General features: G+C 43.9%; 11 protein-coding genes across 11 annotated transcripts; 2 read left to right on the plus strand and 9 right to left on the minus strand.

The window, feature by feature from the left end:
- Nucleotides 1-80: 80 nt before the first annotated feature.
- Nucleotides 81-1,620, minus strand: V1512DRAFT_261136 (uncharacterized protein). Its single transcript, XM_066916005.1, has 3 exons — nt 1,494-1,620; nt 455-1,440; nt 81-398 (listed from the first exon to the last, which is right to left on the minus strand). The coding sequence occupies exons 2-3, from the start codon at nt 1,275-1,277 to the stop codon at nt 115-117; spliced, it is 1,107 nt and encodes a 368-aa protein (XP_066772137.1). The 5' UTR covers nt 1,278-1,440; nt 1,494-1,620; the 3' UTR covers nt 81-114.
- A 15-nt stretch (nt 1,621-1,635) lies between these two features.
- V1512DRAFT_261141 (uncharacterized protein) lies at nt 1,636-4,084 on the minus strand. Its single transcript, XM_066916006.1, has 2 exons — nt 3,704-4,084; nt 1,636-3,656 (listed from the first exon to the last, which is right to left on the minus strand). Exons 1-2 carry the CDS (start codon nt 3,725-3,727, stop codon nt 1,881-1,883), a joined length of 1,800 nt encoding a protein of 599 aa, XP_066772138.1. The 5' UTR covers nt 3,728-4,084; the 3' UTR covers nt 1,636-1,880.
- A 695-nt stretch (nt 4,085-4,779) lies between these two features.
- V1512DRAFT_206144 (uncharacterized protein) lies at nt 4,780-8,325 on the minus strand (the record flags this gene model as incomplete). Its single annotated transcript, XM_066913376.1, has 6 exons — nt 4,780-6,151; nt 6,254-6,554; nt 6,606-7,580; nt 7,628-7,888; nt 7,939-8,096; nt 8,120-8,325. 6 exons carry the CDS (start codon nt 8,323-8,325, stop codon nt 4,780-4,782), a joined length of 3,273 nt encoding a protein of 1,090 aa, XP_066772139.1.
- Nucleotides 8,326-8,648: 323 nt separating this feature from the next.
- V1512DRAFT_261143 (DNA polymerase delta, subunit 4) lies at nt 8,649-9,598 on the minus strand. Its single transcript, XM_066916007.1, has 2 exons — nt 9,134-9,598; nt 8,649-9,085 (listed from the first exon to the last, which is right to left on the minus strand). Exons 1-2 carry the CDS (start codon nt 9,495-9,497, stop codon nt 8,868-8,870), a joined length of 582 nt encoding a protein of 193 aa, XP_066772140.1. The 5' UTR covers nt 9,498-9,598; the 3' UTR covers nt 8,649-8,867.
- A 455-nt stretch (nt 9,599-10,053) lies between these two features.
- Nucleotides 10,054-12,199, plus strand: V1512DRAFT_261144 (beta-lactamase superfamily domain-containing protein). Its single transcript, XM_066916008.1, has 4 exons — nt 10,054-10,410; nt 10,460-11,104; nt 11,151-11,445; nt 11,490-12,199. The coding sequence occupies exons 1-4, from the start codon at nt 10,268-10,270 to the stop codon at nt 12,024-12,026; spliced, it is 1,620 nt and encodes a 539-aa protein (XP_066772141.1). The 5' UTR covers nt 10,054-10,267; the 3' UTR covers nt 12,027-12,199.
- V1512DRAFT_261146 (uncharacterized protein) lies at nt 12,107-14,246 on the minus strand. The gene is made up of 2 exons (XM_066916009.1): nt 13,682-14,246; nt 12,107-13,630 (listed from the first exon to the last, which is right to left on the minus strand). The coding sequence occupies exons 1-2, from the start codon at nt 14,003-14,005 to the stop codon at nt 12,389-12,391; spliced, it is 1,566 nt and encodes a 521-aa protein (XP_066772142.1). The 5' UTR covers nt 14,006-14,246; the 3' UTR covers nt 12,107-12,388.
- Nucleotides 14,247-14,601: 355 nt separating this feature from the next.
- On the minus strand, nt 14,602-16,670 carry V1512DRAFT_205662 (uncharacterized protein; the record flags this gene model as incomplete). Its single annotated transcript, XM_066913364.1, has 7 exons — nt 14,602-15,291; nt 15,348-15,423; nt 15,481-15,562; nt 15,612-16,060; nt 16,109-16,212; nt 16,260-16,359; nt 16,408-16,670. The coding sequence occupies 7 exons, from the start codon at nt 16,668-16,670 to the stop codon at nt 14,602-14,604; spliced, it is 1,764 nt and encodes a 587-aa protein (XP_066772143.1).
- A 393-nt stretch (nt 16,671-17,063) lies between these two features.
- Nucleotides 17,064-19,648, minus strand: V1512DRAFT_275391 (Nup85 nucleoporin-domain-containing protein). Its single transcript, XM_066917824.1, has 5 exons — nt 19,049-19,648; nt 18,120-18,997; nt 17,935-18,070; nt 17,659-17,887; nt 17,064-17,609 (listed from the first exon to the last, which is right to left on the minus strand). The coding sequence occupies exons 1-5, from the start codon at nt 19,529-19,531 to the stop codon at nt 17,113-17,115; spliced, it is 2,223 nt and encodes a 740-aa protein (XP_066772144.1). The 5' UTR covers nt 19,532-19,648; the 3' UTR covers nt 17,064-17,112.
- V1512DRAFT_261155 (uncharacterized protein) lies at nt 19,643-22,756 on the minus strand. Its single transcript, XM_066916010.1, has 2 exons — nt 21,905-22,756; nt 19,643-21,855 (listed from the first exon to the last, which is right to left on the minus strand). Exons 1-2 carry the CDS (start codon nt 22,396-22,398, stop codon nt 19,722-19,724), a joined length of 2,628 nt encoding a protein of 875 aa, XP_066772145.1. The 5' UTR covers nt 22,399-22,756; the 3' UTR covers nt 19,643-19,721.
- Nucleotides 22,757-22,773: 17 nt separating this feature from the next.
- V1512DRAFT_135032 (type II pantothenate kinase) lies at nt 22,774-24,888 on the plus strand. Its single transcript, XM_066912981.1, has 10 exons — nt 22,774-22,830; nt 22,888-23,155; nt 23,207-23,513; nt 23,560-23,663; nt 23,711-23,788; nt 23,844-23,904; nt 23,951-24,260; nt 24,313-24,395; nt 24,443-24,560; nt 24,609-24,888. Exons 2-10 carry the CDS (start codon nt 22,946-22,948, stop codon nt 24,685-24,687), a joined length of 1,350 nt encoding a protein of 449 aa, XP_066772146.1. The 5' UTR covers nt 22,774-22,830; nt 22,888-22,945; the 3' UTR covers nt 24,688-24,888.
- On the minus strand, nt 24,553-26,148 carry V1512DRAFT_261161 (uncharacterized protein). Its single transcript, XM_066916011.1, has 4 exons — nt 25,582-26,148; nt 25,150-25,531; nt 24,942-25,101; nt 24,553-24,892 (listed from the first exon to the last, which is right to left on the minus strand). The coding sequence occupies exons 1-4, from the start codon at nt 26,105-26,107 to the stop codon at nt 24,770-24,772; spliced, it is 1,191 nt and encodes a 396-aa protein (XP_066772147.1). The 5' UTR covers nt 26,108-26,148; the 3' UTR covers nt 24,553-24,769.
- Between the last annotated feature and the right edge of the window lie 70 nt (nt 26,149-26,218).

Below are 26,218 nucleotides of genomic sequence, written 5' to 3' on the forward strand. Positions count from 1 at the left end.
ACAGCTCTTTCTTTGTGGGTCGTTCCTTATGTTAGGTCAGCTTTAATAGAATTGATAGACGGGGAAGAGGCGGCCGTAACTATGATTCTCGTATACAATTTATTGTTACATAGTCTATAGACGCATCTTGGAAAAAAGCCAAGATGGTACTCCCAATACACGCATGACGGTAGTCCAAGGCAAGTAAATCCCCCACGATATTAATCCTACGAGGTTTTGAATTGAACCGTACTTCTTGCGAGTAAACAAAGACGACGGGTACACAGATTTGACCGATGCGTTGTTTGAACCCCCGGTTCTGGTTGGGTGCCGGTCTAGCTTCGAATCCAAATCATGTAACTTCCCGTTGAAAAACGCCATCATTTCGGCCTGCTGTCGCTCGTATCGTCGCATGGTTCCTGTCCACTGTCAAAACCCACGAGCCCACAATTTAAAGAAGAAAAAAAACACTCACGCGTCAGTGCATCAACATCAGATCGTAAATGAGGCTCGTCCAGCGCATGTTCATCCTCAACGCCATCTACTCGGAGCTCAAGATTCTGCATTTTCAACTCGAGAATCTCAACTTTTGACAGCGGCTGTGTCCGCACGACTTGGTGAAGTACGCTGGTCCTGTGCTGGACGTACTCGGACGCGACCAGCACGCCGCGCACTCCCGCGCTCAATACAAACAGCGTAATGTTGAAATCCGATACCAATCCGCTCCCGCCTGAACGCAACTGTCCTCTTACAACATGCAGCATCACTCCGCCGGCAAGCGGGCCGAGAAAGCACGCAAACACAGACGCCAATTCTGTTCTCGCCAAATTCGATATGGCCCTCTCTCGCGTGACACGAACACGTTCCTCGTCGTAAGTACAGGGATACATTTCCAGCCTGACAGCATGCACTCTCGCGTCCCTATACCACTCGTATGGTGCTTTGACTAGCCAATGCAGATACAGGCCCATAATGCTCAGCAGCAGGAGATCAGTCACAGCCTGGCTACCTCCATCAAAAACCATCCCTACGAACGCAGGACACAGCGCGAACACAATCGGCAGGTACACTGCTGCTTCTCCTTCTGGCTTATACTCGCTCTTCTCATCCTGGACAGACTCGCCATCATACTCTGAGTCCGGTACTTGCTCAACAGATGACACCGACTCGGACGACGATTTCCTCCGCTTTCTGATCGATCCTGGTCGTGCCGCAGTCTTGATTGCCCCCTGTCCCACTTTCATACGATCCATCAACAAGTCTTTATCAACATTGATCCGATTTACCTCCATATTCATTTTTTTACACTTTATATGATATAAATACGTAATTGTTATAAGTTTTTCGAGCAGATGGATATGGGTCAGTAGTAGTCCTATGCGCTCGGAATAAATGTGCTTCTCCTGGCGAAACTTTATAGATTGCCATACACGTCATCCTTGACCCTTTATTTCTTCTGTCCTACTCAATGGTCAAGATCAATCAAAGGCGTGGTATCTGATTAAATAACGTACAAATCACACTTGAACGGCATTCCATTAATTTCCCCGCTTGCATTCACTGCTTCCCCCACAGACTGGTGTAAAGCAAGGGATAGGGCTAGCACAGTGTCAAGGTCAGACACATACATTTAAGGTTTCAATCCGTAACTTTAACTTAAACTTACTAGTGTTTTATTAGATGCGTTTACAAACCCACACAAAGTACCGTATAAACATGAAAAGACAAACGAAAAATTCAACGGAAAGTAAAAAAAAAAAAAGATAAACCGTCATGTTTGGTCAAACCCCCTTATATCAATTCATTAAAATTCTGTCTGTAACACTTTACTACATTTGACATGTATGAATCTATTTCAAACGCAGTTGACCTAACAAATATATAAAAAAAGAAAAGGGGTATTAAATGGACGAAGCCTGGACTGTGCCAAAGCTGGCGGCAAATTCGGCCATGGTTTGCACATCCGGGTTAAATGGCATTTGGTCATCCATTACCATGTCCGGCTGTGCGATTCGGAGCGGGTTGTTATAGGCCTTTGGTGCCTGGGACATGTGCACAAACTCCATATTTGATGCTGACGGGTGCATCTCATATTGAGACTCGGCTAAACCAGCCATGGTCGCGGTGTATATTTGGTTTGAGGACGCGTCTATTTGTTGAGAATGCCGCCGGGGAACAGAAAATGTGCTGAAGACTGGAGTATGGGGCTCAGTATCCGGTATCATGGCAACCGTGCCAGTAGTATACCTTCGTTGAAGTTGTGACTGGTTAAACGAAAACTGAAAGTCATTGAGAGACTGTTGATCTCGAGAGCTGTACTCTAGCGGTGTCAGACCTGTGGATGCAGGCATTTGATTATACCGCACGAACTGATGATCAACTTGGTTATCGAGCATCGGTTGGTCGTGGACCATGTGTGACGCAGTCTGAGGCATGACGGGAGATTTCCGAGTGCGCTTGTAAAAATGGGGATTGTTCGGTTGCTGGTGCATGCGTTGCATCTGGCTAAGGTCGATCGGTACGTCATCCTCCACCACAGAACTATTCCGTTTCGGGCTTGTGCTTGTGCTTTGACTTTGACTGTCGGGCGTCCGTGACGCAAGAGCAGACAATGACCTGGACGAAGCTAGAACCGCAGCTGCGGCGGCGGCCTGAATAGACTTTCCGGGCTTCTCCGGTGCGATTGTCCAGACCGCAGACGCATTGTCCGCTGAATCTGTGCCTGACTTGCTATCGGCCGCGCGTTCTTCCATTTCGGCCACGTAATAAATTTCCTCAAGAACTTCCATCTTGTCCGCCGGAATAGAGACCGCGCACTCGACGGTTGAGCTTCGCAGTTGTGATATCTCGACCCGACGGCATCGTAGCATACTGATAAGTAAAATCAAACGTTCGGGTTTCATTAAATGGTCAGGTTCTTTATGCCGAGCCTGAGATGGCCACCAGTCAGGTTTAAACTCATCGCCCTTGTTGTAAGGGTGGTTTGATTGTTTCTTTGGTTCAATGACTTTGATCCATGCTTTTGCAACGACTTTGCATGCCAACTGCTGTAATTGCCTAAACTTTGCTTCCAAAAATGCGGTCACGGCATTTCTGTCGTCAATGACGAGCGGAAGATATTCAGTGTGGCCATCTGCTGCCCGGCGCGGAGACGGTAGCTGTTCTCTGATATGGATTTGAAACGGTGGTGGGCGGTCTCGTTGAGCTTGGGACAGGAATTCTTCAGGGGGTGGAGTACCAGCATTAAAACTCCATTTCGGCTGAGTGTATGATTTTGGCGATGCGGACTGTCTGACGGTCGAGGAAGCGGACGAAGACGGAGAGAGGTCTTCTTGAGCCGGATCGGGAAGATTGGGCGGGGAATCGGAGTGGTAAGGTATGATGTGCTGGGGTATTTGAGTATCAATCAGCAGCGGACCAAGTTCTCTAGTTTCTGAAAAAGTGTCCTCAAGTACCAGAGGAGATATGTCTGGTAGAGTTGGAGTGTGAGAATGATGTGCCGATTGAGCGAGAGTAGTGAGCAATCTATTGGAAGACTCGATTGGGAAGACAGATGGCAGTACAGGTTCGAGTGGTTTTGAGGCTATAACGTATGCTTTTGACGGATGATCTGGGGCGACAGCGACTAAAAGATAATTGTAATTTGTAGATTCCAGATTCCTTAAGTCATGAACGATCTTGACGAGTTAGAGAGACGCAGGCATGGATACAGAGAGAATCTTACATTGATGAGATCACGACCAGACATTGTTAAGTATCAGTCTCATTCGAAACCAATTGTTATAAAGAAAGTTACAATAACGAAAAGAAAGACTGTGAAGAGATTGTCAGATAGAATAATTAGCACCAGTCGCCTTTGTTATAGTAGTAGTAGAAGTCGTCGTTGTAGGAGAAACAAACGAGAGCTGAGTTTGGGAGGATAACCATTCTATGGAGTAGCACAACGTAGTACACGGTAGTACAAAAGTAAAGAATTAAAGTTCAGACACTATCAGGGTTTAGCGCTTAGGTTTTATAATCGGTTATCCGGAAGTTCAAACTTTTGATTAAACAAAGCAAATAAAAAGAAAATAAATAGCAGTCTTTCTTTAATTTTTAACATTTGTGAACAATTAAGAAGAAAAAAATAAAAACTGTAAAAAAGCTTTACCATAAATCCGATAGCTGTATTTAAGCGGGACATTGAGACACGAGGTCGTAGATCAGTTCAATATAACAAATAAAGTTTAGTTCCTGTTTAAATAGACTTTATTTAGTGCACGGCGCGTGAGGCTCTTTGGGGGGTTATTTTCAAAATGTCTGTTATGCAAACGTACGCTGTTGTTTTTGTTGGATTGGTGATGATCATCATGATAAGGTATATTTTTTATTATGTAATATATAGTCTAATATTACATATAATATATATATATATAATATACAATTCAGTAAAATATATTCATATCTATGCTTATCCAATCTAATAACATTCGTTTATATCCCTAAATTCTATCTATGCACGGCTCCATCTCATCTCATCCCAAACTTTGATGAGCGTTCCGTCATACTAATTCACATCGCACACAAAAAAAAATACCTGTCAACCTCAAAGTCTGGTAAACTCTATATTATTTTATCTACAATTCAATTAACTAAATTTCATGCTAATTAAATTATCCGCAGTCTATTTTTGTTTTTTTCTAATATTCAATCAGTATTTTCTATATTTCACTTACAAATACTCTCTTTTCAATCATCGTCATCAAATCACATATAATTTATTCATTAAAAAAAAACTCCTCATTATTAGTACCTTACTTCTCATAATGGCTCAGCTTGAGTATAACTAAACCCTCGAAATTGCTCCTGCGCTTCTCGTTCAAGTACAGTTTGCACAGGCGTTAGAACCGGCATCTCGTTTGTAAATTCCTGATCAAAGTTTCTCGTATCTGTAGGCGACTCAATCTGCGGCACATACGGTGGCACCACTCGCTTGTGATAAACATCGTCCCAATTGATATCTGCAAAATACGGATGCGACATGACATCCTTAGCGTCATTCACGCTTGACCCAAGTCGTCGCTGAACATCTCGTGTCAACAACTGCTGCAGAATCGACACCGAATTCCGCTTCATGTGAATCGGGTACAACGGCTCATCATTAATGATCGACCCAAAGATTTCCTGCTCGTCTCCGCCCCGAAACGGGCTTTGACTCAATAGCATCTGGTAAAGTAACACTCCAAACGCCCACCAATCAACTGCCCGGCCATACCGCTGGTCAAGAAGGATTTCCGGCGCCATCAACTCCGGTGTTCCACAGAATGTCGACGTCGTGCTTCCATGCCACATGTTCTCCTTGCACAATCCATAATCTGCTATCTTGACATGCCCATCCAGTCCAAGCAAAATGTTATCAAGCTTCAAATCTCGGTAGATCACACCGCAATCATGAAAATATTTCAGGCCCAAACAAATCTCGGCGGCATAAAACTGCGCCTGCCGTTCCGTGAATTGTTTCTTTTGAATATGCCACATCAAATCTCCACCACTAATGTACTCCATCACGAAATACACCCGCGTCTCTGTTTGGAAACAAGAATGCAAATTCAGCAAAAATGGATGTCGTTCCTGGTTTGCAATCAAAAACACCCGCTTTTCTGATCGCGTGTTCTCAACCTCATCGTTCTGCAAGATGTAATCCTTCTTCAATACTTTGATCGCATACAGATGCTTGCTCTGCTTAGCCTCGGCCAGCATGACTTTGCCAAAATTGCCCTTTCCAAGCACAGACAGGAAATTAAACTTATCCAGTCCAACCTTCTCGCGCGGTCCAGCCTTTGCCAATTTGGTCTGAACTGAATCAGGTCGTAAGGACGCCTGGCTTGAGCTGTTCAGAGGCTTTCGCGGCACTCTTGGCGCTGACGGTGTCGATGGTGTAGACGGTGTCGACGGTGTAGACGGTGTAGACGGCACAGCATTGACTGTCTCCGGCTGAGCAGGATTATAACTCATTCTATTCTGTCGTGTCTGTTGCACTACTGCTTCTGGAACTGCAGGTCTTGCATTAGTAGGAAAATTTGGTACGTTCGACGGCTGCATTGACGGATACTCATACGATCCGCGAGCTCCTCTCTGCGCATTTGGCGAGGTCGTGTGCTGCTGCTGTTTGTACGGGTCGACCTGCGTTGGTCTCCCCATAGCGGTCGCTGCAGCAGCTGCCGCTGCCGGGGTAGATACAATCGACGAAGTTCGTGGTCCATGCGTTGGCGACATGACTGATGGCAAACGGTACGGGTTAGCTTCTAACTGCTGCCGCTCGATCTGTCGTTCCGTCCTTGCCGGCGGCGAACTCGAATTGTCGTGCAAAGTCTGCTGAGACGAAGCCGGAGATGACAAAGACGGGGTCGGTCGCAACCTGGACACCATGTCCGGTCGGTCCATTGTAGGAGGATGGCTAGCATCAATCTTGGCCGGTGTGGGCTTTTGAGACTGCTGTCTAATGGTTTCCAAAATCTTGCTTGCTGTCTCCATCGACATTCCACAAAAGTCAGGCACCAAATGCACACAGTCCGCATGACATGTCAATCCGCAATCTACAATTGTCAGTAAATGTAATCTCTTGCACACAACAGATTGAGCCGTACCTGTACACTTGCACGCATTCCTCTTGAGCAATGGAAGCATGTATCCGCAATGACAACACCAATTCGCGCTAATGTTGTTAAACTGTACAAACCGATGTGGAATTCGTGAGTTGATTTTCTCCTCGTTCGGATCAGTTTCGGCGCTAGACTTGGAGATACACTTTGTCACAACCTTAGCGTAACATTTCTTGTGACAAGTATATCTGCAATCTTCGCATTGATAACCACTCGAGTACTTCAGCAACTCTCCGCAAAATGCGCACCGCATGACATTGTAAAACTGCTGCTGCACAAACTTATGGCCGTACATCTCATGCACCGCCTCTTTCCTCTGTCGAATAGCGCCTTGACGGCCCAGTCCCAATTTCATCGGCTGCCTGTTGATATTATCCTTAATGAAACTAACCTTAATCTTAATCCGGCCTGTGGGCTCAAGCACAAACCAAGAATCAACAAAGAAATGATCCTGGCTGATGAACTCAGGCATCAAGGCGCTGGCGCCGTTTGGTATTTTCGTCCGCTGCCCGCTGCTTCCGTTTGATCCACTCGCAGAGGACATCATCCCAAAGGTGTCCTGTCCATCAACTTCAGTCTGGTCGGCAGGAACCCAGTGCCGATTCGCGTGCTCAAATTCATACTCGGCTTTTTTCTTACGCATCTCCTCCGCTATATCTGAAATTCGCATCCACATGATACCGATAGGAACATCGGCCGAGCCTGATCGATCATAGACTGTGACTTCAACTTCGTTGCCCTTGATCACGTCAAGTTCTAATGTATCGTTCCACTTGTCGCTTTTCGACATCTTGGTTGTTTTTTTCACCAAATCATCGACTTTGACAGACACAAATGTTTCTGGTGATTTGTGTCTCTGCGTCGGCGCATGATCAAGTGCGTCAACGGCGACAATGGTAATTTTCAACTTGCCACTAAGCTGCGGTCGTAAGTTGCGCATGTCGAGACTGCTGCTATCATCTACTACAATTAAAATGAAACCACTCAAAAATTGCATAAATAGATACCTCTCATATCATCGTCACTAAGGACCCGCATGTCCTGATACCGTTTTAATGCTCGTTCCAGCAGCTGAATTTTGCGACTATTTTCCACCTGTTGACTTTCAGCTGGAATCTGGTTCCTGCTATCGCCCTCCCACTTATACAGCTTGATCATTTTTTCAAATCCTTCTTTAAACTTCATCTCAAGCGAGAGTTTAAATTCAAGCTGTTGCAGCATGCGTTGGATTCGAGGGCCGAGATAAGGAGAGCCGGTCTTAATCAAATCTATAAAGTTAACTTTATTGGATTTTACAAGAATAAAATCACACCCGTACCAAGATCAGAGTAAGTAGGTCTAGAATGCGAGCCTTGACCTGTAGCTGGATTCATAGGTGAGGAGGTGTCGTTTAAAGCCGCCACCTGAGCTGATGAGAATTGGCCATTTGATTGTGTTTGCCGTGAACTGAAAATAAGTGTCAATGACTCTAAGTTGCTAACAATAAACAAGAGACCTACTCTGTAGTTTGCGAGTTTAGACTCAAACCTCTAAGTTTTGTTTCCAAATAAGAGATATTGCTCTGAGATTCATTGATCTCGGACTCCAATCTGTTCTTGACATCTTGATTGCCAGTATTTTTCTGCATCAACCTCGCGCCCTTAATCAGCGTCCTCTCACGCTCAATTTTCCTGTGGATATCTTCCACCACCTGTCCAGATGACATTTTTGCAACGCTATATAATACTAAGCCAGCTGTTATGGAAAGATCAGATTGTATTTAAAGGAGATCCGAAATTACAGTCTTTCTTTTGCATTCAATGATTAAACTGTAGCTGTAATTTTGCGTATTATGTTGAAACGTGACTGAAGAGACTATGGATGGCTGATGATCAGTATGTGTAGAGTACGGAAAGTGAGCGACCTTTTTTTGGATACGCTGAGTTCGGAATGAGGGTTAACCAGACTTAAATGCGCGTGGCTCGAACAACGTAAACAAACTACAGTCACTTGAAACAAACACAATAGAATAAGGAAAACTGAATGGTTTCAATATCTGAATTATAAAGACGTTTTATTTTGAAGGATTCCGATCTTTTATCTGGTCTAGAACATATCCTGTCTCTATTAACAATGGCGAACGCTACATACAAACCCTAGCCCCATCCCATATATATATATAATTATAAACCATACGATTTAAACCGCTTAATTTAAACTGCTTGATTAACACCAAAAAACCAAATAAAAGCAATTCAAATATAATTCTCATAATTGTCCATACAAATATCCTTGTTTCAGTTTAGTCTGGTTCCTTCCTTCGTTCGTGTTGAGGATTTGAAATACTAAATCAGGTGGATTCAATCCCAACTTGTCTGCTCGATTCCATCTTTGTAATCTTGTCATTCCTACTGTTGGTCCATAAGTGTCGGTCAAATCAAAATGCTTTAAAATCTTCTCAACAGTCGACAGTCCTTTTTGATGTACTAAATTCCATTAGTTGTACTTCATATCTCTTGACTAATATTCCTTACTTGAATCTGCTATGTCCAACTCTCTGACCGTATTAAGGTAACTGACATAACTTTTATCTTTCAAGTTTAATGGAGGATGCACTTCTGGTTCAGGTAATGATTCACTCTCGCTTGGTACAGCAGTTGTAGTATATGAGAGCTCATTCTGAGAGTCAACCTCTTCACTGTCCTCTTGCTCCTTGTCTGCACTTGAAAAAGGTAATTCCTGTGAAACAGCTCGCTCAATCTCTTCTGTGCTTTTCTTTCCATCCTTCTTGCTCTTTGCGTCTGCTCTCTTGACTTGTCGAAAACTATCAGTAAGCCTTGCCTGCTTCGCAATCGGCGTCCCACTAACTTTCGACTTTGCTCGTTTCGTTTGAACCATTTCTTCTGTTAATTTATATTGTAAAATATTACTTTCGGTATCAATTGTCTTTCTACCACGCAGTTGTTGGCTATACAGAAATTAAACAACGTGAATTCGTGATGATCTCCTTATTTAATCTAACCCGATTTGGTGTAAAATCAATATTACATACCCTAACCCATCACGTGATGTATATACAATACGCGTGTCCGGTTGAATTTGACGTGAATGAGGTCGTTTCGATAATAAAAAAGTATGAAAAATGCAATCATTTTAATGTGTTGAATAATACGCATACTTTCTCGTGCATACTGGGGCGTCTGATCTGCGTTGGTGAGTATTCAGTAGATATTCCAGCCAGGTTGAAACCTCTTGACTTGTGTTATACTATAACTAAACATAATATATCAGATTTAATTGTGTTTTAATATAGATGTCATTATTATAAAAACGTTACTTATTAGTAACAGTAAATTACATAAGAATTACTTGACATACTCAGTTCAAGAGAGTACTTTGACAGCAGTAAGTTCAACCCCTGAGCCGAGCGACGTATGCGCCATCGCTTTCTCCGTCCGAAGAGCCAGACCTTCACATTATTGATCATCATTCAATTCATACTTCACAACCATCTCTTTAAATACTCGCAATCACTAATAAATTATTATTTTCAAAGTTTATTTATTTAATCATTTAGACTTCTTCAGATATCAAATACTTCTTTAGTTTAGTAAGAGTTTACGAAAAAATTATTAGCTTCTCTATTCTCCGACTCGATTCAACAAGACATGGGAACAAAAGCAAACGTGGGAATCTTAGCTATTACGCTGTATTCAATATATTACGGCTACATTATTACTGTCAGGTCTACCACCATTAGTCGCAGAAAAGCAAGAGCAGTAAAGGCAAAACAAACTGGAGATTTAGAAACGTCAGCTTATCACATTTCACTATTGCAATTAAGTACTGACATTTCTTAGCTTGCAAGATTCATCTCCGGAAGAACAATATGGTGTCATGATTGTTGCTGGTCGATTCTCAAATCCGTTTCCAGAATACAGAGAGCAAGGCATCTTTGAGTTTATCTTTTGGAAATTCTACGAGATTTTGCGGTTTACTCCTCGCGGCGGGATCCCTCGCGATCGATCATTGCTTAATGAGTTAATACCTGTGTACCGGCCCGACTTTGAACTTCTGTTCGAATTGTCACCCCTCGCTGCCGGATCAGCAGTCGCTAAAACTGAAAGTAATCAGGACATGCTCCTATCCGGTAACGCGTCCCCAGCCGGACTCACAAGCTCTGTCACATCTGCAATTTACTACTCGTCTGATACCGGGTCTTCTTCTAATATACCTCTCGACTCACTTACAGAGTCATGGACCCCAATCAGCCAGCGATATGTAACTGCGACCCCGAGCATGCCCACGCAAGAGACACATTTTATGTCGGACACTAGCAGTAATACCACTAGCAGTGCCTCTCACTCGCCTGCGGTAGACGGATCAACCGCTACTCCAGAAGGTATTCCGTCTCGAGACGAGCGCATAACAGTTACGTGGATTGGACAAAGTTGCATGTTTGTGCAATGCGGCGGCATCAACATCATTACAGATCCTATTTTCGGGTATGCATGGCATTTGTTCGCAACTATAACACCTAACTGGTTGCAGAAATAGTTTAGTAAACAAGTACGTTGGTCCACAGAGATTGGTGGTGGGTCCCTGTGCGCTCGAAGATCTCCCTCCGGCCGACTATGTCATTGTGTCGCACAATCATCCTGACCATTTTGAAGCCTCAACTGTTGCGAAAATTGGAAACTCAGCCATGTGGATTGTTCCAATTGGCGTCCGGCCGTTTTTAGCTCGAAGGGGAATTTATCGAGTCACTGAAATGAAGTGGTGGGACAAGATCTCGTTTCCGGGTCGAGACCGTGACGATTGGGAGATTGCTTGTACACCTGCAATGGTAAGCTTTTTTATTTTACGATTCAATCGGTCTAATCCATGCAGCACTGGTCTGGTCGACATTTGTTCGACTGCAACGCGTCGCTCTGGTGCTCGTTTATGATTCTACACAACGGACGGCCAATGGTGTTCCACGCCGGCGACACTGGGTACTCTACCACCATGTTCACAAGCATTGCGCAGGTATACGGCACCGGCTGCGAAATTGCACTTCTCCCCGTCGGCGCATATTGTCCCGAGTTCCATCTGAGACCAATCCACTCGAGCCCGCCAGACGCGATGAACATCATGCGCGACCTGGGTGCACGACGACTGCTCGGCGTGCACTGGGGCACTTTCGTCATGTCGGACGAGTACTTCCTCGAACCCCGGATCAAACTCGACGAGTATGCCGCCGCTCACGACATGCAAAACGCGGTGTTTGCGGCCGAGTTCGGTCGGACAGTCGTTGTTCCTATTCAGCACTCGGATGAACATGGCACCAGCCCCGACGACGACGCCGCTTTTAGGTTGCCGGACGCCGGAGTGTCGAATGTGCAACCTTTGAAGTCGGTAGAGGGCAAGGACACGCTGGTGTGGTAAGAAAAGGAATTCGTTTTCTCAAAATTTGTCGTTCAGTGTTGTGTTGTAGCCGTATATAATATTGGGACGGATATATCAAGGAAAGGAGGCGTCTGACTTTTAATTGTACATTTCATCCAGCAAATAAAAATGGCAGTATATTAGATAATATAGATTTTATTATTCAAATTAAAGCATGTAAAAATAAAATCATTCAAAGGACCAAATCATATAAAAACTAAGTGCAAATTAACTTATTCCCAAACTCTACAGCCGTTATTTTACCACCCAAATTGACCCTCAATGCACAATAAAATCGAAATATACTTAAAAATCAAAGGATTTGCACAGACTCATTTCATTTAAAACCACAAAACGTTAAATCACAAAGCCAAAACAGCGGCAGGAAGCGTCCCGAGCGTAAAATTTTGGCACGACTGTGTGTCAGATATAGTTCTTTCGCAGCGAACAGACCAAGCCTGTCTTCGGGCGCCAGTCGGCGCAGCACTAATATCGGACGCCGCGTCAGTAGTAGCTGCAGAAGAGGAGGTTGTGTTTTGCGGAGCAGCCCACGCGTCCACCGTATCAAGCACAGGGTCATCGGGCCCGGTCTCGTCGCGCGCGGACCCGGAGTCCTGCGCCAGACTCTGTCTCAAGACTTCGTCCGCAATCTTGCTGATCGTGATCTCAATCGGCATTCTCAAGGACACACTGTTACCGCCGTTTCCGGAAAATTTGACAGTGACTTCGGCCTCGTACTGGCGGCCAACCAGACAACACCAGAAGTTGGGTGGCAGCACACGGTTATTTGGTAAATTCAGCTCAATCGTACTATTATAAGAGTAATGCAACCGTGACTCTTTGACCCATGGTGATTTGCCATCTTCCCTTGAAGTCGAACAGGAACTGTTGCCGAGCATATATGACTCTGAATAGAGACCCAATAACGGATCAATCTGGCGAGAGTCTGGCGTAGGAACATATGTCAGCGGGTCTGAAGTATAGTACGTGAATACCTTCAACCGCGCAGTTATCGACTCAATCTTAGGCGGTTCAATCTCTTTACTTGAATCATCTGCCTGGTATGATAAAGATAGCAGCATTGGTGCAGAATCCTGCGTCTGATAAACGAATGGCTTCAAAATTGAAGCTTCTAGTCCAATAGTGCCTGACGCTGCACTACTTCTCCCAAGAAAGCCTTTTTTGAGTGTTTTTGAAGTACGATAAAAGCGCGTGAAACCGTCAATGACACTGACTTCCTGATTTTTATAATGATGGTGAGGCAAAGTAGACAAGTCCGGCATGTACGCTGCCACGACCGTGATTGGCGTTTCTGACGAAAACGCGACGCCCCTGCGCTGGCCGTCCTGCTTCGCATACAGCACCCGGCACACAACTCGGTACGTGATCCGTGCCATGTCGGGCGCGCAGTCTTTGACATTCGACAGTAATGGGTCGCCTAGCGATGGAGGAAGTTGCCGATGGCTTGCAAATTGACGGCATTCAGTGTCTAGCAGATATTCCGGCAGCACGAACGAAAACTTGTATGAGTATGACTGGCCAGCCAAAAAAACTCGGGGTGAAGGAAAGTCTGCCGCCGGAATTGCATCTGACATCTTTAAAAACTACATCAACATGTTATTCACCAGAGTTCCTTATGAAAGCAAATATCTTACATTGCTTGTTACATTGAGTCTGCCTGTAGCACGGTCGTTAATAGTCTTTGCTAAACCCTCCAATGACACAAAGACTCCAGAAAACGACTGGTCGCGTGTAGGTGCAATTGTGACTGTGCCCGACAAGCAATCTCCTACACAGTAATAGTCCTTTTTGTTTTCAATCTGAACTGTCACTGGTGAACGGGAAAAAGTTCGACTTAATCGCGACAGTAATCCTGATGACCCGGACGAAGAAGAAGTAATTGCTGTGTCTGTAGTTTCCGAAGTAGCTGTTGTTCCCACCGACGAACTCGACCGGATTGAACGTAATGATGATGGCATTGTATCTACAGTTGTCTTGAATTGGGTTCTTGTAGACAAACAAGGGCAGACCAAAATATATTTAACATTCTTCCTCAATGCCAGGCACCAGGTACAACGCTCGGTATCCAGTGACTCACTAGACCGAGGAAGTACAAAGCGTAAGAGCAATACACGCTCCCTAACCTTATCGGCAGCAGTTCCGAATAAATTTCACTGAGGCGGTGGGGGGACGTACAAAATGGCGTTCACCAAAGTGTCCCTGTGCAGAGATAATTAAAACCCAGTTCAGGTAATTTAACTTGAGGTATACGTATCTGTCTCATTAAAAAAGTCAATTAAGGTTTAAGCTTTAAAGAATGACTCTTCCCAAACGACAGAACCTTATTTTTCTGTGTAACTTGTCCAAATCTTAATATTCTCATTTGTATGACCCAGCTTTGTCTCGTTCATTCTTACTCATTCTTGCTCGTTCTTGCTCGTTCTTGCTCGTTCTTGCTCATTCATATTTGTTCTTCGGCCATTTAGAAATAATTCGAACCCCGAGAACCGTTGAATACCAAGCTCATCATTTAAAAACAGTTACGTCATAGATCACTGCTATTAAGCCTTCCCACTTAATCGGTCTTCACCGCTAAGTATATCCTGTGCACAAACAAATACGAAGCTAGAAAACTTACCGTTCCTGTACACAGCGCATACACCACGCACGCAATCAACGAGTACAGGAAAAACATCAATCCGGCCACAAAACCAGACAATTGAAGCTTGGCAAAGTAATACCACACTGAGTACCCAAAAATCCAAAATGAAGACCCTGTACCAACCAAAAATGACCGCCACCACCAATTGTAATCTTCCGCACAGAGTTGAAAGTATGTCGTCACTACTGAAATCTCGCTAACAATGACCATTAAGATCCAGAAAGTTAATCCCAAAAATCCGTACATGTAATAATACCCGGTCTTGTCCTGCCAGACTGACTTCAAAATAAACAGCAGTTCAATCAAAATAACCGCAAACGGAATAGCACCGCCAAACACAACCGCAAATTTCAGCGACATGTACCATGGTCGCGGAGGAATCTGGCGAGCAATCTGCTTGATGCGCACCGGTGGCTCGATAGCCCGCCTCTTAAACCCAAACCACGCACCGACAACAACGAGCGGCACCAAAATAAATAGCCACATACACAGCAGCGCAATCAACGTCCCAAGCGGAATAGCCGACGACGATGATTTGCCCCATGAGAAAAAGTTGATGACGAATAGAAATCCTAGTAGTACTCCTGGGACAAGCATGGACGTCTAACACAATTTGTTAGCAACATGCGTTGAGTTCGATCTTATTGGAAAGTTCTTACCCTCAGCGCATTCTTCAGCCACTTTTCACCTTTAAACGACTTGTACAATTGTGAGCTGAAGTACCCTGAAAATACTCTACTCGCCGTTAGAGCCATACACTAGCGAGAAATCATGACGTAAATCTCCACATACCCTGCAAACGCAAACAGGAATAGCGCAAAACTTAAAAATCCTCCTCTGTACCCCGGCCCAAAAACACCAATAGCTGCGAACGCTATATTAAATGTCAGCAAAACGACATCAGCTAAAACGTGATGACTTACCCATGAGAGCAAACGCCATGACAAACATCTGAACGCCAGCACCAATAAGCGAGGCCAGCACTCCTTTGTGTACAGGTGGCCTGAACACATCGCCGTGAACAAGCTTCCATCCACTGACATCATCAGGAATATCCTTATCATCCTCCCCTTGCGTCTCTTGATTGTAACTTTGGATATCTCGAGACAATGTGCGTAGCATGATGATCCCCACCACCATAGTTAAAAAGCCTGCAATCACTAAAGAGTTTACAATAGCAAGCCAATGAATCTTGTCAGAGTCAGTACTGTTTAAAAAGTACAAATCCCAACGGTTAGAGTATTTGATATCGTTATCTTCCTTGTAGTAAACCGAGTACGAGTAGGAAATGGTAACCGACTCTTCATTCGGGTCAAGTGCAAGTGGTCTTGCAGACGAAAATTTCTTTGTACAATGTGCGGGTGAACTAACACTGTTTACAGTTATTATAGTATTAATCAAATAAAAACAATGAACGTACGATTTGGGATACACTTCAAATGCAACCACTAAATACTGCTCAGGATCGACCTCGTCGCGTTGGTATCGTATAATAATCTCAACATGATTATTGATATACGCAACCTGTACAGTTAGTTCTCACACACATCATAGAACCAGAAATACTATACGTCATTCTCGTAAGACCCAAGCTTGAACCCTGAAGCATAGTATTTACGTTTCTTGTCCATTGACATATACGATGTCGCACCAGGAAGATTATCAACGATCCTTTGGCAGTAAGTATTATGTTTTCAATATGTCTTCTTGAGCCCAAACCATTCAACAACATAGGAATTTCGAATTAACGTTGCTGCCCGCTGAATATCAGATTGATCAATCGTCACTTCACACAGTTGAGCACATTCAACATCCTGTAACATGTGAAGATCGTAATCTGACTCTGCAATTCGGTCACCACGTAAAACTTCGCCGAGATTGAGTCCAACTTGACGCTTTTCCGAAATTGGCGGACACACAAACTTAAGGTCGTAATATGCGTACGGCAGCTGAGTCGAGTCTGACGTAACTTTGTTCACCATCAATGGCAGCTTTTCACCTTCCGCATACGACTTCTTCTGATTAGAGCCTGTTTAAACAGCGTTGTTAGCTCGAATCAATGACATTCAGAATTAGCATCATCTTAGTACCTGAGAAAGACAGGGCATCAACCGCAACACAGCTGGCGGCAAGAGCTAGCGATAAGGCCGAAAGTACAAATCGCATATTTCACTACCAGCAACTTAAATACGAGAGCTATTAAGTTTCACACCAATTGAATCAAAATACTGAAGCTGTTTTCAAAATACGGCGAAGAGGAGATGCGTAACCGTAGAAGCGAGGCCCCAGTCTCCCAACGTTAAGTTGCCCGAAAGCCGCACACTGGTTATTGCTGTCGTTTGGTATTCAAGTCGTTAGACTACGAATGTAGCATATATATCCACATATTAAAACATTTTTATTCCACAATTATAATACCAGCCATCACTCTCCTTCGAGATATGACCGTGAAACCTCCTGCACCAGCTTTGCTCTTAATATCTTGACCACGTCCTTGGCCGAGCAATCCATATAGTTTCTTCGCCAGTCATCATCTGTCAAGTTCTTGCTGTTGCTCCTGGCAATCTCAATAGCTTTATCCAGAAATTCAAGACCTTCTTTATACTCAACTTTTCTTCGTTCCCAGTCGTAAATCGCGTTCATGACTCCTCCAAGCTCAACGCTAGAGAGTATCCGTGGCACGTCCCGGTCAATCAAGGGTAGTAGCTCGCCTAACAGGACACCGAAAAACTGACCGGGCAGATGCTTAAACTGAATAAGCGAGATGAGATACTGTGCTGCCTCAGAAACGTCGTTTTTGCTTATGAAGTCTTTAAACTTCCAATATATAGCGAACGGAACAATGAAATCCCGAATCATATCTGGACAAGATCGCGGTGATGAAATCATTTGCAGCAAGGTATCTTCAGGCATACTTAAACCTGCAGATTTGTCAGTCACGAAAAGATGTAAATCTCATAAGCTATTCACCATAAAGCAGGCTCTCCTCCAACAACTGCAATACTACCGCGCGTACTTCAAGTTTGTTTCCAAATTGATTCAACGACAACAATGCATCACCGACCTCCTTCCGAGAAAGCTGTAGTTTACTCCAAGACACCATAATCTGCTCTGCTTCATTTTCGAACTGTAATTCACCACAGAGATTTATCAAAGCTGTAAGTGTCGTTTCACTATCAGGAAACACGTGCGTAATAGACTCGAAAAAGATTAGCCCGATTTCAATATCAAACTAGTATAACACACCTCCTTTATAATGGCCAAACCTTCTGTGGTATCGGTGTCTCGCAAATATGTCGCGCCAACGAACCATGTGTCGGGATTTGCACAGCAAGTTATCCCATGAGATACAAAAAGATAGTCTCGCAACGTCGGTAAATCGCTAAAATTCATCAGACGCACTCGTTAAGTAACAATGCTCTGTCACTTACACTGAGCCCAAACTATAAAAATCGTCGAGCATGCCTTGCCTGTCGCAAAAATCTGCCATATGTGCGGCGACACATACATCCAGCTGTTCAGAAACTGAAAGCGCTTTGGAAATGTCACTCGCCATGATAGCTGCGCAAGCGACTTCAGCTTCTATTGTCACATCCACTGGAAACTTTTCTCTGGCAATCTGAAAGAATTCTGACAGCCGGTTCGGAGAAGGATCTCTGTACAGAAAGAGCGCAGCGGTTGCTTCTTGCCAACTTGTTGACAATGTCAGAACGGTATCCGTATCTCCGCGAAGAATGTTCGCCAAGGTGGACAAACCTCTTCTCAGTCGGTGATCAGCTAGTTTTGTCACATTGTCACAAAAAATAATCACTTCAGCTCGCCATTGTCTGTGATTTCTGAATGCCCTTTCTCCCTTTGGTGCCGACTCCAAAATCTCCATCATTCTCTCGATTGCACTCCGCGTGTCGTTATCTGTCACAACAATGCCCGATTCCTTAATACACCCCCAAGCCTGTCGCAGCAGACCACGGAGAGCTAACCTAAAAACTAGTTCCCAGTAGCCTGGTTGTCCTACTGGCATCGGAGTCGTCATAATTTGACGAGTGTCTTCTATTGGTGGTTGTGGATCGTACTGATTAACCCAGTCCATGACAGACTCCGCACGCGCCTGGCTTGGATCCACAAAGTAAGACGCGAATAGACAATGACATACTGTGTATGCATCCGATAGTCGAGCATCGTAAACCCGACGTCGCAAAGAATCTAAAGTTTGAAGAAAAAGCGTTGTGTACTTTGAGAGAATGTTTTCTTCGGCATTTTGATCTTCCTCTACTAATGATAGATATAACTTGTGAACATCATATACAAACTAGTGGTGTTAATACCAATACCCATATTTGAAATATCTCAATGGCTATACCTGGACGTAAGACTCATCTACTGTGCTATCTGGAATCTCAGCAGGAAACAGCTTCATCTCATCAGGATATACTGGAACAGCTACTGCCCTTTTTCTGTCAATCCAAGCAATGCCGCTATTCGATAGCAAACACAACTTATATTTAAGTGTTCGTTGCCTGCTTTGCCAATTACCCAATTGCCCAGCTGCGATTGGCGCATCGTGTAATGTATACGTGAATGCTCCATTTTCGTCAAACACGCTCTCCTTTTCATGGTCATCTGATTCATCATCTACTCGTACCAACTCATTACCAGCCGAGTTGAAGTTGTTATTTCCGAACTGAGATGTATTTCCCGAGCTCGGAAGATTTGAAAATGGCGAGCTCTTGCTAGATTCTGCAGTTTGAACTGGCGTTTGAGTGATGCCAAACGCAAACGGAGTTGCAGCATTTCCGGCACCAAACTTAAAGTCTGATCCGAACGACGAAGTTGACGAAAACATATTTTGCAATCAGCAATTACCGTCGTACAACGGGATCAGTCAATTGCTAAATGTGTTTTAACAAAAGTTGGTTCACGTTTCTAGTCTCTATGTTTACATTTTCGTAAACTTAAGGGTACTGTACCACACCGAAAGTAAATATCTAACGTAGAGAATCTAGGAAATTTATTTAAATACTCTTACATGTTAATCATTGACAAAACCGGGCTTTCGTTAAACTAAACTCGTACTGTCCGGTTTTATAAATTTTAGCAGACAACTGTTGAGCCACAGAGACTCGTAGCAGGTGCTCGACATATTGATCAACATACAACTGCTCTGGATGAGCAGGTCCAGCGCAGATCGGACATTTCCATGATAGATGCGATTCGGACATCCATTGTAAAAGATCAAAGCATTGCATATGAGAGCACATCACTGATCGAGTTGGAATTGTGATTCGATTCGTAGAGTCGGCAGGGTATGTTAGAGCAATCTCTTTATATATCCCCTTTGCACTTTGCAATGTCCCTGCTGGATTCTCAAACCACTTTCGCATAAGTTCGTTTGTTTTTTCGTCTGCTTTGACAAAAGTGCGCATAGTTCCAACGACTTGAGCCGCTGTTGAAACTACCGATCGTTCAACCATAATAGTGTACTGCCGGTGTGAAAACATCTCCCAATCTTGCACGTGTACAGTTAAAGTGTTGTTTCCTGGTTTAATGTACTGTGTGATGTTTGCAGGTCGATCGTTACCAGAAGTGGGGTGTTGGATATCAAAACTGTGACCATTAAGTTGCATTGACAAATGCAACCAATATACATCTTGATCATTCTGACCAAAAAATGCACGCAAATTCACCATGCTTTTGCCGTGCTCATAGTTCCGAGATGTCAACCTATTTTCGTAAAAATCATTCGTTATCTGAAATTTGAGAGTTAACCACGGATTAGATATTGATACAAAGCCGACGACGCGCCCTCGTAGTGGGCCATAGATGAAATACTGACTGATTTGAGTATTGAGACTTTCTAGAATACTAGATCTCTTCAATCGTGCTGCTTGTGGCTGGGATGGGGTCATAGCTCCATTGGGTGCCTGCGGTACTTGTGGTCTGTGATGCTGGTGCTGTGCTACCTGCATGTGACCGGACTGACCATGGACCTGGTCGTGCCCAAACAATGAAGATTCCCTACTCATACTCCGTCTTGCCAACATTTGTGATTCTTCCGCTAAATACGCCTTGTCAAGATCCAGTCGCTCTCGCGCAAGCTCCAACTCTAGGCGTTGAGCTTCAATTTCTCTTTGCTTGAGATTGAGTTCTCGAAGTCGTAGTTCATACTCTCTCTGCTCAAGCTCTTGTTTCCTTCGATCATCCATAACCAACTCTGTTTGTGGAGGTACTGACGGTCTCGTATAGCCAATCATCATAGCGTTATTTTGCCCTGGCTGTGACTGTTCAGACATTTGTTGCGGTAATGCTGGTCGCGGGAAAATAGCAAGGAAATTGGTGTCATTTGCTGGTGATGCGTTCTCACTGGTGCGGTCGGCAACGTTCATTAAAGTACTTGCGGTAGGTCTAGCGACCTGTGCCACTATCTGAGAAGCTTGAGGCCATACTGCAATTGGTTCTGGACTTGCTTGATTTGATATTTGTGCGAGTGGTACAGTTCGTGGTACATCTGCTACTTCAGTGCGTGTCAGTTGAGCAGGTACCGACTTCTTAGGAGCAAGAGCTTGTTTAGGCTGAGCTGCCATCGAGTTCTGCTGAACTTGCCCTGACCTGACTTTACTTGGTGCTGGCGTAGGCTGAGTTGGTGCTGCGCCTTGATCGGCATTAAATGATGTCGATAGTGTCTTTGTGGAGCGCAGCCGTTGTGCAGCCAGCATTCTTGCAATTAGTGCATCAGGTGATGTTCCTTGTGCCTTTACCGAGCGCGGCATCAATGGCACTGTCAGCGGTGCCGATACTGGTGCCGCAGACGATGTAGGTACCACAGATGCTGCAGATGCCATTGGAGCTGATAAAGCTGATGGAGGTTTTGTTGCTACTGCTGCTGTTGTTGATATGGGTGCCGTTGTTGATATGGGTGCCGTTGTTGATATGGGTGCCGTTTCTGCAGCCGATGTTGCAGATGTTGCAGATGTTGCAGATGCAGTTGATGCAGTTCGAGTTGGTGCAGTTGGTGCAGCTTGTACCGGTAGTGCTGTTGGTGATAACTGTGGTGGTGCCGCAGATGCAACGTCTTTTTTGTCCGGGTCCGCAATCATAGCAAATATCGAACTAAGTGTTAGACTTACGGATTGAACAATATCATCTTTCGAAGCGCCATTTTGCTGCCTACTTCACGATCATCAGTAAATCAAAGGTTAAAAGTTACATAAATACTCACTCTGGTTGTGCTGTTGTCGTGACATCAGCATCAGTGGATGTGCGCGTACTATCGTCTTTCGACAACGCGGGTGTCGGACTCAAACGTTTCCAAAATTTTGAAGATAAAAACGTGAAGAGTGCAGCCTGATATGCGGCACTGCATTGGCCAAGTCGCTTATCATACTTCAACAAAGCAGCAACCGTTTCATTCAGTATCTTTACATTTCTTGTAATTATCAGTCCTTGTATATATGCCCACAAATGGTGTTCGTTGTAGTTTAAGTCAGTGACACTGATGCCTTGAGCTTGTAATAAGGAATCGAAATATTGCAGAACCTTTAACACAGACGCATCCAGCCCAATGACAGAGCTCAGCAAAGGAAAATCAGATGTTACTGGTATTTTATCATCTTGTTCATTATTCTCAGTAGAAACAGACACACTCATGCCGTCTTTAGCCATTTGAATTGGCCCATTTCGTTGCTGTGGACCATCCTGTGATGGGTCCGTCATGGCCAAACACTCAACAAGAGTAAGTCAAAGCAATTTGACCAGCGCAATCAGTTATTCCAAAAAATTTAAAGCCCGAATATCACAAAGAAAACAAGCCTTCAAATTGCGATTTAGACGTGTTTCAACAAAATTTCCCAACTTCAAGGACTACATTATGCTTTTTGTATTTTGCAATAATGGTATTAAGAAGACGGAGTTTTATGACTTGCTACACCAGATCAAATTTCAGGAGTTAAAACCAGAACAAGCTTTTAAATGACAACGCCGCCATCATATCTCGCCTGCGTTCAGCACGCGACAAGTCGAGAAAATTCTTCGAAAATTGCCAAAGTTTGAGCTTCAAACTGGCTCGATATCCTGTTGCTGGGCTGTTTTGGAGTGAATTGACTAAGAACTACTTCAATTGCTATTGCTTAGAACACTATACACAGCGTACGCAAAGTCTGTCTATCTGACTCCGGTCTCCCGAACAAGAACTCACAGTATTAGCGCCGTGTACTTCAATCACTGACCTCATTGAAGAAGTTGCTACTACTATTTAGCAGTCATGCCTTCATCTCCTCAGCGCATACCTTATCCCGGCGCTATCCGAATAAATGTGGAAGGAGCCTTCATAGTAGATGAGGACATATCTCCGCGTTCTTCAACCGCGACTGGCTTCCGCACTGCTGATATTAACGGTAGTGGATCTAATACTCATAATAGAGATATTGTGCTTCCGTATCATACTGCTGAAGTCTCCCACATTGCCGTTGACGTGAGTCTAGTGACCAGCCACTTGTAAATAGTGCTATGACTAATATTTTAGATTGGAGGTTCCCTGGCAAAACTGGTTTATTTCACTCGTGATCAGGATAGCATAGGCGGCAGGTTAAATTTTACAATGTTCGAAACCGAAAATATCGAAGACCTGGTGGCATTCATGTCAACTCTGATATCTGCCAGGCGCCAAACAATCACAGAAGAGACAGCCGAGGCAGAAATTGCACAATCGGAGAAAAAGAAGGTGTACGTAATGGCGACTGGAGGAGGTGCATACAAGTTTTACGACAGATTGAGACGACAACTTGATGTTGAGATTTGGCGTGAAGACGAGATGGAGTGCCTTATAGTTGGTAAGTATCAAAGCTAACTCGGAGTAATCAAGTACTAATGATGAAGGCCTTGACTTTTTCATTACAGAGATACCATTTGAGGTGTTTACATATAGTGAACAAAACCCGATGTCGTTTGTTGAAGCTAAATCAAATATATATCCTTACTTGGTACGGTAATTTATCCATATGTTGAACAATTACTAAACCCAACATAGCTGGTCAATATTGGGTCTGGAGTTAGTATGATTAAAGTCTCCGGACCAAGACAATTCAATCGCATAGGAGGTTCATCGGTATGCCTAGAATTGATGAAGTCTAGTGTATTAAGTGGCTAACCAAATGATATAGCTTGGTGGCGGGACTCTTTGGGGATTACTGTCTCTTTTGACTGGGGCAAAAACTTTTGATGGTCTGTACTTTTCTTAAACAGTTCTTCCTATACTTAACCGTGCTAGATATGCTCCAAATGGCCGCTGACGGTGACAATACCAATGTCGATATGCTGGTTGGCGACATTTACGGTTCTGATTACGGTAGAATAGGGCTGAAGTCAACAACAATTGCTAGTAGCTTCGGCAAAGTGTTCAAGAAGCGATTAGAGTCCGATGATGGCGTCCAGATTCAAGACATTGCCGGCAACAGAATAGCCATATCAGGAGACTCACTGGACGATAATCAGAAAGAAGACGAAGACGAAGAAAGCGAACATAAACCTGCGCGTTTTAACGCGGAAGACATCAGCCGAAGTCTGCTTTATGCAGTCAGGTATGTTACAGCATCGACCCCTCCAATCAACCCAAAGCTAATTTATGACTAGCAACAATATAGGACAGATTTCATATTTACAAGCGCAAAGATTCAATCTTGATCATATCTATTTTGGGGGTTCTTTTATCAGAGGTGCGAGCTGCTGTAAAATATTTCGGTATATGACTAACATGACGCAGGCCATCCACAGACCATGAACACGTTGTCATACGCAATCAAGTTTTGGTCGAATGGTGAAAAGAAAGCTTATTTCTTACGACACGAGGGTTACCTAGGCGCAGTTGGTGCATTTTTGAAGTATGTTTAATTGAGGTTTTTTGAGTTGATAGTTTCTGACACAGGTAGACGTCAACCTAGTGGATGGGGACATAGAAACAGTATGGACGATGGAAAGCGAACGGTTGTGATTACACCAGACAGCTGATGATAGTGCCAACCGGTGCCAACCAAATAAGGTCTTTAGAGTTTGCATACTACTTGATACAAAAACATATTGGAATTTACCATCATTCGTTCAATTTTTGCTGATCGACTAGAACTTTTAATTGTTCCAAGAAATAGCGGACGTCGTTTGACTGGACGGCGGAATTGACTATAGCTTTGATGTTCACTGTCGAAGGTTTTATAAGCTAAGACCGGCAAATTAGCAGCGGTAGTAATCGATCATCACGAACTTACCAAAGCGTCGTAGAATCGACCTTTACTGAATGAAAGTCGGACTTCGTAAGGCCGATGATTCAAACTCGTGCATGCCAAAGTTATTTGTCCTACTTCGTTGTCGATAGCGATATGCTCAATACCTAACACCGACTTGAGAACTTGCAATATGTTTGAGTACCTAACCAGGTTAGCATACGTATATTGTATTTGCAAACATCAAACTCACCACCGGCCGACATTTTCTTGTGCGGCAATCTTGCCGTCTTTCAATCCCGCTTGCCGGGCTTGCACTGACGTAGCCGCAACCTCTTCCAGTTTCGTCCGTAGTTGAGTCAAAGTCAGCAAATCTGATTTGAGTTTGCCGAGTTCTTGCTTCTTCACCGGAATCACTTCAACCTGCAATCTGTAGATGTCTCTGTCAAGCTGTGCCTCTTCAATCTTTAAACTATTATAAAATTCTTGAGTTTCTTCGTATGACAGTTTATTAATTTCAGAGTCGTTTGCGTCTTGCTCTGCTTGTTCTAGTTCTGCAAGCTCCGTTCGCATTTGCTCCATTTCATCCAACAGCCTTTCGGTCTCGTCAGTTTCAGTTTTCAGCTTTTCAAATTCTATTTCAGTCAGCATTGTACATGTCCAAAAATTTCGTGCAATAACATACTGGCACACGCATCATCGACTAAACTTCTTATTTCGTTCGACGCACTCTCCAAAGCTTTCTTCTTACCAACGAGCACATCTTTTAGTTTCTGATTCCGTACTCCAGCTTCCTCAATATCCTTCTCTGCAATCTTCCAAAGCTTTAACTCCAGATTACCTTGTCCATGCTCTACCGCCTCATCATCATCCTCGTCCAAGATGACCCGCAAAAATGTTTCCTTGGTTTCTTGCTCCAAATATGTTACCTTCAGCTTAGACAGCAGCTCTTTAAAATCTCGCAACTCAAACTCAATAGCAGCAGGATTAGACCTGTCAAAAGTCTGGGTTGTGCCGGTAGGCGAGTGAACCATAGCATTACCCAACGCCAGTGACGAACGTGACGACAGCTGCTTAAAGTCGCCTTTCTGCGACTGAATGTTCAGCTTCGTTTCTGAAAACTGACCTAAAACATCTCGACCATGATGAATAAACTCATCTAGTGCTGGATTTTCAATTTTAGCTGTCATATTTCTTGTTTTGAAGTGCATATAAAGAAAACAGTTCTGTTAGAACACGTAGAAGCAATGTTTGTTTACATTTTTGGTGCGGCTTCAACGGCGCGTCGAGTAAAGTGGATTTGTACAGCGCTACATGCGGGA

This window comes from Lipomyces arxii (genome assembly GCF_038497795.1).
Source record: "Lipomyces arxii strain Phaff 12-163 unplaced genomic scaffold V1512scaffold_5, whole genome shotgun sequence".
Classification (NCBI taxonomy): domain Eukaryota; kingdom Fungi; phylum Ascomycota; class Lipomycetes; order Lipomycetales; family Lipomycetaceae; genus Lipomyces; species Lipomyces arxii.

Bases quoted from the DNA above. Each gene is read 5' to 3' on its own strand.
- V1512DRAFT_261161 (XM_066916011.1), bottom strand. From the start codon at position 26,107: ATGCACTTCAAAACAAGAAATATGACAGCTAAAATTGAAAATCCAGCA. The intron at 25,532-25,581 runs GTATGTTATTGC...TGACTGAAATAG, and splicing joins AGTCGATGATGCGTGTGCCA to AATTTGAAAAGCTGAAAACT. The intron at 24,893-24,941 runs GTAAGTTCGTGA...TGCCGGTCTTAG, and splicing joins GTCGATTCTACGACGCTTTG to CTTATAAAACCTTCGACAGT.
- V1512DRAFT_261146 (XM_066916009.1), bottom strand. From the start codon at position 14,005: ATGCCATCATCATTACGTTCAATCCGGTCGAGTTCGTCGGTGGGAACA. The intron at 13,631-13,681 runs GTAAGATATTTG...ATGTTGATGTAG, and splicing joins GACTCAATGTAACAAGCAAT to TTTTTAAAGATGTCAGATGC.
- V1512DRAFT_261136 (XM_066916005.1), bottom strand. From the start codon at position 1,277: ATGAATATGGAGGTAAATCGGATCAATGTTGATAAAGACTTGTTGATG. The intron at 399-454 runs GTGAGTGTTTTT...GACAGTGGACAG, and splicing joins TGATGTTGATGCACTGACGC to GAACCATGCGACGATACGAG.
- V1512DRAFT_261141 (XM_066916006.1), bottom strand. From the start codon at position 3,727: ATGTCTGGTCGTGATCTCATCAAT. The intron at 3,657-3,703 runs GTAAGATTCTCT...TAACTCGTCAAG, and splicing joins CTGGTCGTGATCTCATCAAT to ATCGTTCATGACTTAAGGAA.
- V1512DRAFT_275391 (XM_066917824.1), bottom strand. From the start codon at position 19,531: ATGTTTTCGTCAACTTCGTCGTTCGGATCAGACTTTAAGTTTGGTGCC. The intron at 17,888-17,934 runs GTGTGTTATACT...ATCTTTTTCGAG, and splicing joins GTTTGGCCATTATAAAGGAG to TCTATTACGCACGTGTTTCC. The intron at 17,610-17,658 runs GTGAATAGCTTA...ACAAATCTGCAG, and splicing joins GGAGGAGAGCCTGCTTTATG to GTTTAAGTATGCCTGAAGAT.
- V1512DRAFT_261155 (XM_066916010.1), bottom strand. From the start codon at position 22,398: ATGACGGACCCATCACAGGATGGTCCACAGCAACGAAATGGGCCAATT. The intron at 21,856-21,904 runs GTGAGTATTTAT...ATGATCGTGAAG, and splicing joins ACGACAACAGCACAACCAGA to TAGGCAGCAAAATGGCGCTT.
- V1512DRAFT_261144 (XM_066916008.1), top strand. From the start codon at position 10,268: ATGGGAACAAAAGCAAACGTGGGAATCTTAGCTATTACGCTGTATTCA. The intron at 10,411-10,459 runs GTCAGCTTATCA...GACATTTCTTAG, and splicing joins CAAACTGGAGATTTAGAAAC to CTTGCAAGATTCATCTCCGG. The intron at 11,105-11,150 runs GTATGCATGGCA...AACTGGTTGCAG, and splicing joins ATTACAGATCCTATTTTCGG to AAATAGTTTAGTAAACAAGT.
- V1512DRAFT_261143 (XM_066916007.1), bottom strand. From the start codon at position 9,497: ATGGTTCAAACGAAACGAGCAAAGTCGAAAGTTAGTGGGACGCCGATT. The intron at 9,086-9,133 runs GTAAGGAATATT...AATGGAATTTAG, and splicing joins GTTGGACATAGCAGATTCAA to TACATCAAAAAGGACTGTCG.
- V1512DRAFT_135032 (XM_066912981.1), top strand. From the start codon at position 22,946: ATGCCTTCATCTCCTCAGCGCATACCTTATCCCGGCGCTATCCGAATA. The intron at 23,905-23,950 runs GTCTGTACTTTT...TAACCGTGCTAG, and splicing joins TGGGGCAAAAACTTTTGATG to ATATGCTCCAAATGGCCGCT. The intron at 24,261-24,312 runs GTATGTTACAGC...ATTTATGACTAG, and splicing joins AGTCTGCTTTATGCAGTCAG to CAACAATATAGGACAGATTT.